Genomic DNA, 11,384 nt, shown 5'->3' on the forward strand with positions numbered 1-11,384 from the left:
AGTTTTTTTCATGTTGGGTTAGGGTTCTGTATCAGTTCCTCGCCGCACCCCACCACTGGTATGATCGTTGTAATGCGCATCACTGCCCCCTACCGGACAAGAGTAGAACACTGAGGCAAGAGTCAGATGGATTTAGCGTTCAGCATTGTAGAGGTTCGTCAGGCATTATATAGTATAGACAACTTGAAATGATGATAACATAATACTGTTGTTTACTCCTTTAATGGTTAAAAAAATATTTCTTTGCGCAGACAACATGAAACAAAAAACAATGGCCACCTAATAATGACTGGTGGAACGAGATGAGGTAAATGTTTTTGAGGCGTGATAACCGAAACGTTAGCAAATAACCATGCCTCAAAATAATAGGAGTCAATAAAAAGAATATCAATAATATATAATTACAGCTAAAGAGGGAAATCTGAAAATGTGCAACAAAAACAAACAGCCCAGTTATAATTTACAAGGCAAGTCTTTGCCTGTCTGTCCACTCCTGTGTGGATTTTGACCTGGTAACGGCAGCTCTTCAACATATTATCTCACCACCAAACAAGACACACAGAGCTTGGAGGGCCCAATGCAATCATCGTGGCAGAAGGCCCCACAGCCTTGGCACATGATCATGGCTTTGAGGCGACAGGAGCACTTAAGCGACACCTCCTCGGCCGTACTGTCAGTAAAGGTCTGGATGCTGAGCGTGGCTTGGCTGGTGGCCAAACGAGGCCGCAGCTGCAGCACGCCGTCAGTCATGTTACGGGAAAAGCTGCTATTGTCCATCACGGATACGTTGGCGGTGTAGCTGACGCCACCGAGACCCCCGCCTTGCTTGGAGATTTTCCCGTAGAGCTGGAAGGGGAGGGAGGAGGACGACGAGTGATAACTGGAGTACGGAGCTTTGCTGAGCTCGTTTTTGGCCATCCGAGACAAATTCATTTCCATATTAATGAGTCCCTCCATCGCTCCTCCACTGGGGTATCCATCCATTGAACTCACCGGCTCTTTCTTGGTGACAACAACGGATGCTTTGGCAATTGCCTGGCAAGAGGGCTTTGAACCAACTTCAGTCTTTACATTGGGAGCAGGGGCTGGCTCTTGTTGGTTGGCAAGGGGAATCTGGGACTGAGGAGATCGCCAATTGATTTTGAGACTAGGCACAACTTCCGTGGGACAAGGGTCTGCGTGAGTTGGCGACGGGCCATTCAGTACGGTCCTGTGAGCAGACCGACTCCTGTCTGGTATAGCTCCTTGCGAGGGCTGGTGGACAGTAGACTCTTTAATAACTACCGTCCCAACACTATGATTAGAGCTGGACGTGGTGAATGGCGGCGAGGTGATGACCGGGATAGCCCCGGATGCCGGATGAGGTTGATACTGTGGTGTAGTTGGGGTCTCCATTAAACACGATACAGGGTAGCTCTTCTGGGACTTGACTTGAGGAGCTACGCTTCCTTCCGAGTTAGGTAATTGGACTGCCGCCTCGGCCCTGTTGTAGGGTCTTCGCTGGGGTCCTGCGGGTCGGCTGATTTCCAGCCTGTCGGCACAGTGTGGGGGTAAGACTTTATCAAGGGGAAGGCTACCCTGTAGAAGCTGTGTCACGAGAGGGTTGTTGGCTTCCACACTGGACAGTGGTCTAGTGGAAGTGGACACTTTCTTGGAGATTCCAGAAAGACTCGAAGGATAGGTAGAGGGCTTACTACGTCCATTATACTCTTCTTCTGTAGAGCACTGTCTGGTGTTCCGGCAATCATCCACAGGTTCGACTTTGACGACGACGTTGTTGTTGTTGTGAGACCGTCGATCTTGAGAAAAGGTCCGGCTCTGTGGAGCACGAGTCACACCGTTGGGAAAGCAAGGCTGAATGACCGTTTGACCGTGGCAAGCGGACTCGTGCGCTTGGATGACCGGCTGGTGGTTCAGAGAAGGGCTACAAACGACCTCCTGCATCTTTCTGTAGCCTCTCAACTGGGAGCACCAATCTTGGTCGGTCTGCTGCTCATCCAGGTGGCTCTCATTCTCACAGTCTGAAGCGGTTTCTGTGGAATCACTATGCATCCCAGCGTCATCATCCCTGCCAGACGAGTCCACACGAGGAGATGACGCTTCTGCTTGGTGTGTTATGGCCGAGTCAGTGTCAGTGTCCTGGGAATCTTCGTGAAGGGAACCGTGTTGAATTACACCGCCAAGGCCTCTCTCTTTCTCGTGCTCAACCTCCACGGGAGTCACGGATTTGACCAACTTCTGAACAACCACACCCTGTGCCCCAAACCTGGGAAGGGAATCAGGGATGGAGGTTGGCGCGAGTGGCCTAATTTCCCTCACTGGTTCAAGCCTCTCCGAAGGGGAAGTAGCAGACACTGTAATCTTGTTTTGCCTTTCGCGAGATGATGTTACGTAATTTGCCGCCGTGTCAGTCTCGTCAGTTGCTTGGCCCGCAGGTCTGTCGGAAGGGGTTTGAATACTGGACGATTTTGGAATAAATCCTTCCTCGGCCACAGGGAGCCTTCCCACCCCTTTTTGAGAGGGGCTCGTTGTCTGCGGGTGCTCCGAGAACACAGTGGTTGAGGTAGCAGGCGGGGATGGCGAAGGCTGGGCTTTGCCTTCTACATTGGGATGCTGTAGCTGTGCTCCAGATGGATTCGTTTCACAAGTCTTTCCTTGTTCCTGTGTCCCGCCACCTCCCCTTCCACTTCCTCCTCCTGGCTCAATTGGTCCTGGATGTTCCTGTGCTCTCTGTCCACTGTTGCTATCCGGTAACCCAGCAGCAGGCCGCAGCCGGACCCTGTTCGGCCCTGGCCCGTCGGCAGAGGCTGCAACAGCAGCAGCGGCTTCCCGCTGGGCGCGGGCTTGCTGGGCGCGGGCTTTGATGTCTGCGAGCGTCCGCGCGCCCCCCGTCCCCGACCTCCGCGAGGCCTCTCCAGGGGGCACGATGCGGGGGCAGATCTGGTAGGTGGGGTGCCCTTTGATCCAGGGCGGTTTGATTCTGGACAGTTGAATCTGTGGCAAAGAAAAAAAATCCAAGTAAGTATGACGTTGCACATATGGTTACGGGTTTTATCGACTATAGAGCAGGCCCTTACCCTGATTGGAGGCACCTTGGGTTCCTCTGTTGTCGGCTGCGGTTTCTCTGAATGGACCCGGTCAATTGTGGTACGAAAGGACTGCTGGTCATTCAACCGTGGCCTCTTTTCGGGGAAGCTGGAGAAGGCTCGCGTCTCATCGGGCCTTCGTTTCTGTTCCTTGTGCTGAGCGCTGGGTGCAGGTGTGGCTGCCGGGCTATCAGAGGGGCTGCTTTCACGGCTGCTGGTGGCGGTTCCCCCCGTGACTGAGGTGACCGCGGACGCCGTGTCATCCAGGTGATCCGTAGTGACTGCGGCACCAGATGACACTGAGGAGGATGACGAAGAGTCCAAGCCAGTGGTAAATGCTCCCTGTTGATCAGAAGCTGAGGAAGGTGAGGACGAAGGTGACGAATCAGAGGAGGAAGAGGATGAAGACGGGGATGAGGTGGAAGCTAATACCGGTGCAACCTCTTCGGGCAGCAGACAGTCTGAAATGCTTGGTTCTTTGTCATCACTGGTGGACTCTGGGCTGGGAATTGGAGTTGGAGTGTGAGCCGGCAGTAGGACTGGTTCAGGTGTGGGGCTCTTTGGCTCAATGGAGACGTGGTCCGGTGGAAGCTCCTCGTCGCATTCAGCCTGCAGCACCACCTCACCTTGAATAACCGTGCTTTCTGTCATGGGAGAACCAATGGAGACAGTGGAGGTTTCCAGAGAAGCAACGTCTTCAGCAGCTTCAGCAGACTGCAGCACTGGAGAGCTGGTTTTGCAGAGGGTCCGACGGGCCCGACGACGCAGATCGGCCCGAGTGCGTCTCCTCATCCGACCGTCTCTCCTTCGCCGACCCACACTGCGTCTCTTAGGGGCACCGGTTGACACCACAGAGACGCTGTCACTGTCCAGGACACTTGTTGCCACTTCGCTCGCATCACCCATCGTGAGCTTCAGGGATTCCTCTCTTGTCAAGCCAGACCTGCAGGTACACATCCAGCATTATAGTATGAAAACAGATTTATTTGATGTCAAAATTAGGCCCAGTGTGGACCCAAAAGGGGAACATCTCCACATCAGCTGACTTGGTTTGCCTTTGTGTAAATTCATCGTGATAGTGAACGAGACGGCATTGAAGATTTTGCCTACTTTACCCCTATTTACAAGATGAGTGACCCCACAAACAGGTACTTATGCGCGGTGCCCTAGTTCATTATCATAAAGTCGCGATTTTCACTGTCAGTCGTCGATTATTTATTCCTACAAACAATAAATTGCTAAATCAATTTTATCCCACCACCCCTAATCAGGAAGGATCTGGTTCTTACTTCTGTCCATGGTATTCCTCAAAAAACTTTTCCTTCCACGCCTCCACCTTCTTCTCCTTCTCCATTTCCTGCCTGAATCGCACCTGCATCTCATGAGTGAACTCTCCTAAAACGACGAAGCACAAACACGTTCAAATTGTACAACAAATGACACTGCACCAACGTCAATCGGCAGCACTTTATACGAGGACCATTTTCATAACCGGTGCTGTTAACCATTCAAATTCATTATTTTGACAACTCTATTCTTTGTAGAAAATCAAATGTTCGCCGAGTCATTGCAAGACATAAAGCAATTGCTTTCCCTTGAGGAGGCAACACTTACCTTCAGCTAACCTCTCTTTCCAGCTTTGGGAGGCATGTGTAAAGAACTCGTTGTTGAGGGCTGAACTACTGAGTCTGGCCATTCCATCTGGTCCAACCTGAATTGAAGGCAGACAAAATGAAGCACTAGTGTAAAAAAATCAAATCAAATAAGGGACATATCAGCACGGGTAACCCAGCCATGAAATAAGAATAACACTAGGGTGTTAATTTAAATTGTTGTCCATACAAACTTCTCATTATCAATAGCCTTTGACTTCACAGGAAACAAGATACCCGACTGAGATCAGGCATAATGGGAACTAATGTGCTGGTTTTGTTCTCGACTAATATAAACAGGCCAATGTGTGGTCAGTGTTCTTTAAGAATTTCAAATTTGTTTGACGGCGCATTCCTACATTTGGAAATATTGTAGTCTTAAGGAAGAAATTGCTTACTTGGCGGTCCACTTCTGGAAGAAGCTGCAGTAGCTGCTGCTGGGACTGGGCCGGGAATGCCGAGAAGGTTCTCACATTAATGAGAGCCCTGATGTTGGTGTTGACAAGGATAGAACCTGGTGTTTCAAAGTCCACATCCACCCCTCCCCGGCTCCTCTTCATTGGTCCTAAACAATGGCAAAACCAAAACACAGTCTCAATGTACACTATAAAACGTGATGGTTGAAAGAAAGAGCACCTGTGCCAGATTGTTGGCATCAAAGTGCACACAGTCATTTACATCTAATAATCTGCCTGATGAGTAATCTGACAGTTCTCACAAGTGCTGCTAGCCTCCAGCTAAATGCTGCTTTTAAGTTGTTCTTCAGCGCCCTTAATCAGCGATTGGATGTTATTTCAGGACGTTCTTATGTTGTTAAGCCTGGTAGCAAGCAGCAACATTTTGTGGCTTACCTGAAGGCACGTGCTCTCCATTGACTTTAAGTGGAGTGAGGACAACACGTGGCATCATGACTGCTTTCTTCCGCTGACGCCCCGACTGTGGCAGCGATGATGATGATGATGATGATAACGACGATGGATTGGAAATAAGAAGTGAAAAATTCCACATTGAAAATGCTTTGCATCTTTCTGACCATCTGACATTCCAAGTCCACACAAGTGGACAGACGAAATTGATATCATAGCCACTTTAAAATGGGCAAATTCTCTCTGACCTGTCGGGACCGGCTCAGTCTGGTCTGGGTGTGTGGAACATGTTGGACCGGCTGACTGTCAGTCCGTCCTTGCAACCCTGCCGCTCTGCTGAGACGGGTCTGGGGCTGGCTGGTAGATTGCAGCTCTGTGGGTCCGGTAACACTGGAGGATGTTTCGTCCGCTAAGGCTGTCAAGTCAGGTAAAGAGAAGACTGAGTGCCAGCACATACCGTATTTCTTGCTGCTATCTGTAGACTCACTTAATCCAATTGTCTAAACTTGTGATTCCTAAACTTATTATGTGTAATGTTACCCAAATTGGAGGCAGTGGTCTCAGTTGAGTTGCAGCTCTCCTGCTCAGTTGTCTCAGTGGGGCCGACGGCTGCGCCCTCTGTGGGAGTGTTGGTGCTGGAGGTTGGGGTAGCGGCGCTGCTTCCCAGCTCAGATTGTCTTTCTGACTCTGAAGTCTTTGTCCACTGAAGTGCATTCTTCTACAGATCAGATAGGGGGGTGGGGGGAGAAAAGGAATAGTGAATCACCTGCTCTCTGAAGCTAAAAGACATCACAAGTATAGACACGACATTGATCATTTTAGTGTTTAAAATGTGAGTAAATCTCAAATCCATGGAATACATGTATTTTCATAACATTGGTAATTCGGCACATTCTATTCCAAATCAAAACAACATTTTAAAATCAAACTTGATAATCATTCATACGTCATAGCTATATCAGATCGAGATTAAGATCTTAAAATTGGGTTGTCGCTCTAGATTGTTCATCATGTGGGAACCTCCAAGACATGGCCATTTTATTTTCAGCATCGAAGCAATAATACACAATGATTTATTTATGTTTTGAATTTTGGAATAGAATGAGCCAGGTCTGTAAACAAACAACATTAGAGAGATTTAGAGAGTTACTCACTTTTAAAACTCAATTCGATTGTACAGAAGACAACATTGGGCAGTATCACAGTAACACAAGTATGAAATCAGTCTTTTACATGGCAGCAGCTTAATGCACTTAGGGATGTAGGTCAATCTGAAAGTGGATAAGTTAAAAAAGGTGATTTGTGTGGCTGAATGTGGCATGAACTTGTTAGTGCCAGACGGGCGTCTGGGCGTCTTAGAAACTGTTGATTTACTGGGATTTTCGCACTCAACCACTTTTAGGGTTACGGAATATCGAATAGTCCGCAAGATAGAAAATAACCAGTAAATAGCAGTCTTCAAGTGGCTGAGGTCTGAGGGAATGGCCAGACGGGTTCAAGCTGATAGAAAATCTCACAAATGACCACCTGTTACAACCGAGGCAGTACGCCCGAACGCATAACACATCAGCAGACGACCACATCGAGTGCCACTCCTGTCAACGAAGAACATCAACATTGAGGCCACAATTTGCACTGGCTTGATAAAACTAGATTTCTGGTCCGAAAGCTTTTATCTTGGGGTGCGAAACCTGGAGGGTACACATCCTGCTGGATGCCATAAAAAAAAAAAAAAAAATCATCATCATCTGTGTAAATAAGAAAAAGGAGAGCGATAATACGCTCGTCTTCAGATTTTGGAAAATTAATCATAGATGATAGACTCTCCGAGCTCTAATTGAATATTTACAAGTTGCAGCACCACCCAAACTATGAACTTAATTGTAAGTTATCGTCTGAAAAATACTATACAAACCTTTAGAGTGAATAGGCTCATCCGTCCGGGCAACTTAAAGAAGATGCTGTTTTTGACCCGATCTCCCCTCACCTGGGAGTGAAGCATTGTCACCAGGCAGGCCAAAGGTGCTGTACCACTGTGTGGAAACATTCAAACCATATACATTGAGTATTGGCGCATACAAAGAGCAAAATTACACCTACTTAACCTTAATGTGCTATACACTTTATGAGCCCCGTGCTTTGGTCAGAACTGCGATCACATTTGGTGAGCTTTTTGGGTCCAACGCAAAGAGAAGAAATAAACGTGAAGACCAAACAATTTGTAATTTCAAAACATTTCCGGGAGAAGTGGCGCATTATCTGACAAAAGCACGATTTTTGGCCATGACTGTGTGCCCTGCCATCTACTTTCTGAGGTGACAGCAATGACGATAAATAAATTGCTGCAGGCCTAGGAAAAGAAATGAAACATTGTCTCTTCATAGAATCTCTTATTATTTGAGAATAGAAGGCGGATGCCTTTTATTGATGACATAAACAGCTTTAAAACAGGGATGCAAATTTTGTTTTGTTTCTCAGCAGAGAACTTTCTAAGGTTTAGTGTGATGTCTTTGCGTCACCAATTGGTATTGAAATGATGACTGAATGTCTTTTACAGCACGAACAATTATGGAATGTAAACTTTGCTGAAACATACCTTCTGTACAGTGCATCAGCAGGTGAAAGAGTCCATAGACATGAAAAAGAAAAAAAATGACTTAAAAAAACAACAACACAGGACATGTATAATAATTAATTCATTTTTGTAAAATATTATTTTAAGTAAAAATATTCCTGGGTAAAATTTTACTTGTCAGGTGACGTGACAAAATTGTAGTGTGTGTGTGTGTATGTATGTGCGTTTGTGTGTATGTGCGTTTGTCTGACCGCATTTCCTTCAGCCCCTTGGTCTGGATGACATGAAGAATTTGTTTTGGAGTCATTGGAGCATCGGAGAAGTTCTCCAGCACCTGCCAAAAAAGGCCATACATAATCACACTCTGAAAACTATGGTACACACACACACAAGAATGGTGGATGACCAGGCACTAGCGCCAAATAGTGGAAAAACACATTACTGCAAACACCCAAAACGCTTCTAATGGTTTTAACGATACCACAAATTATAATTTCCCAATTTCTCACGACTTCAAATTTGCCTCACATTAACCTTAAAGGAAACATTTTAGATTAAGTGATTAAAATAATAATAATGCAGACAAAGTACGCTTGGGATTTGCAACCACCACAAATAATAAATGGGATCACTGTCATTTCTTAACTTGAGCTTTCAATAGCCACTCAGCACAACAATTCAAAACATACAAAGATCTTCAAGTCTTCAATACTTCAACCTACTTCCTTGTGGCCAATTATCAGACAGCATCTGACTTTGAGTGTTATAGAAAGAGCAAAACAGTGATAATGGGTGAGATTTATGGCAAATAGGATTGTGAATAGTGACCAGGTAGTAGGCAAGTGGAAAACGCATAGTGAATGTCTATCAACTTTTTTAAAAGAAATTTGGCAGTTTCTAAATATTTTCCCTCTTTAATGCATTTCAATGGGCATCAACGGTCTATACGTACGTGTAGTGTTGCATGTTGTTAGTTACGAGTAAACGTTTGTCTTTAAAACTTTCACACTGTTTTTTTTTTATATTATTAAAGAACATTCATTGAATTGAACAAAACTACATGTCAAATATCTGCAATCAGTAAAAGGATTGATTTGAGTATTATTATTTTTTGTTCCTTGCTTTAACACCAGCAAACACGATTTATCAGGCTGTACAGCACATAATGTTCAACATAAATGATTGCACCACACAAAGGATTTGTTAGAAAACCTTCCTTTCAGAATAATTCTCTGGCATCCCATGCGACAAAAATAGTGCCACAAATGTGGGTCATTGGTTCTCTCACACACGCGCCTGCAACACAATGTGTAAATGAAACGAATTTGACTACAGGTAAAGCTAATCAGATACAAAATTCTTAAAATTTTACTCGTGATCGCTGAGAAATTGATTAAACCTTTTCACATGGGGGTGTAATCGTTTATGTTCTGCAGTATACATTTGAGAGCTCGCTCCATTATGTGTTGCTACACAACGCATCCCGTTATTCGTTGGCTTTGAACACGACGCTCTGCAATATAGTAAAACAAAGGGAGGGGTGTTTTTAATAATACAGACACCGTTCCTTAATTTCCTTAGTCTTTAATGCTCTCGTGCGTACGTCTTCATACCAACTCAGGTTGTTAAGAAGATGCTAAGTGGCTAATATGCAGCCTAGCAAACAAAGAGCTCGAAAACATAACAGGCAACATTTGGCATCTTGGCTATCGTTAGCACGGTGGGTAGAATTCCATTTTGTTTTCGTGGCCTTCGATCTATACAATCAATGTAAAGAAGAGTCCAATAATGTATATTTAACCAGATAGCGATACGCGTTAGCAATGCTAAACCAACGCCTAGCTTCAATGTATGTCCTGCTTGTGTAGTCGGGTAAATCCAAAGACAACCGCGACGCAATCACCTCAAACAAATCCTGACACAACTCCCACCAAGCCATCAAAGTTCTTAAAATAAACAACGTACCATGCGAGCCGCCTCAGCCCAGGTCCGCTCCTTCTTTCTCTTTTGTTTGTCCTTCATTTCCTCCGCACTGGCCTGCCGTGCCTACAAAGCGCCCTGAAGAAGACGGTGGCGGTTTAGCTAGCAGCTAACACGGCTACGAAGATCTCTGTTGGCCGTGTGTGTGGAGCCTCAAAACGCGTGCTTTTTGTGCTGTCGGCCCTTTACGACGCCTACCACGTCCGGATGTATGTCGCTAATGAGGAAAATACGTCGGCGGCTGTTCCTATAGAAGCGCAACACACATTGTAGCTATGCAGCATGAAGGCAGCGCGATTGTGAGGAAAGAAGGCTGTCCGTGGAGTGCTGCGGCACAACAAGCCTTGCAGGAACGCTACAACCAGGTCAAAGGTCAGGAGCGCCCAAGGCAGGCAACAACAACAACAAAACAAAAACACTTCATATACTGGACTAGTTTTTGATGTATTCCTGGTATGGCTATTCATACTGAATTTGTTGGGTTACTAGGTTACCCCCCACCCCTCTTAATTTGAGGTACAAGCAACTGATGTGTGTGTGTCAGGGAATTAAGGTATTTGAATGCATGTTGTCAAGGAGAGGCACCGGTTATAATTTGACTGAGCAGGACAAACAGCCAAAGACAAATATAAAAATAGAACAGTCTTGAGGACCTACTGTAGGTCACAGGTCATGGTCAGACGCTCACTCCAAACTACTTGGCCAATCAGACTTCCGCTCATGCTATTACTCACACGACCACACCCCTTAAAGGCACACATTCTACAGTACATTCATTCATTTTTGCGATAAATAAACAATTTATCATTAAAATATACAATATCCCGTCACATTGAGATTTGTGCAACTCTGACTTTCGCCAATGTATCATACAGATATGAAGTGTAAATGCACACCCACTATGGTAAGTGGCAGTAGTGCTCTCATTTTTTTAATTTTAGGCAAATTGATGGACTTAAAATATTTTCTGACAGAATGAGAAAAATTGTTAATGTTTTCCTTTTTTTGTAAATTGAGCTTTCCATCTATTTTCTTTTTGTTTTCTTTAATATTAATAATAATAAAATAGTTTACAAAAAGGTAGTCATAACATTATTTTATTAACTACTATTATATTTATGGCAGGGCAGTCGGAGGGTTGCTTTCTTCCCTTTTGGATGGGTAAAATAGGAAAATAAGTGCTTCATCATCATATGTGATTTTTATTAACTACTGTTAGAGATTT

The 11,384-nt window shown here is 45.3% G+C and overlaps 1 protein-coding gene across 1 annotated transcript; it reads right to left on the reverse strand.

Annotated features, from left to right (window-relative positions):
- Positions 1-190: 190 nt before the first annotated feature.
- On the reverse strand, positions 191-10,524 carry asxl1 (ASXL transcriptional regulator 1). Its single transcript, XM_085904015.1, has 12 exons — positions 10,145-10,524; positions 8,431-8,513; positions 8,201-8,203; positions 7,520-7,637; positions 6,145-6,322; positions 5,853-6,019; positions 5,590-5,674; positions 5,137-5,303; positions 4,701-4,797; positions 4,376-4,481; positions 3,078-4,029; positions 191-2,994 (listed from the first exon to the last, which is right to left on the reverse strand). Exons 1-12 carry the CDS (start codon positions 10,199-10,201, stop codon positions 535-537), a joined length of 4,473 nt encoding a protein of 1,490 aa, XP_085760141.1. The 5' UTR covers positions 10,202-10,524; the 3' UTR covers positions 191-534.
- Positions 10,525-11,384: the final 860 nt, after the last annotated feature.

Source organism: Syngnathus leptorhynchus, chromosome 1 (genome assembly GCF_054491065.1).
Source record: "Syngnathus leptorhynchus isolate UIUO chromosome 1, UIUO_Slep, whole genome shotgun sequence".
Lineage (NCBI taxonomy): Eukaryota > Metazoa > Chordata > Actinopteri > Syngnathiformes > Syngnathidae > Syngnathus > Syngnathus leptorhynchus.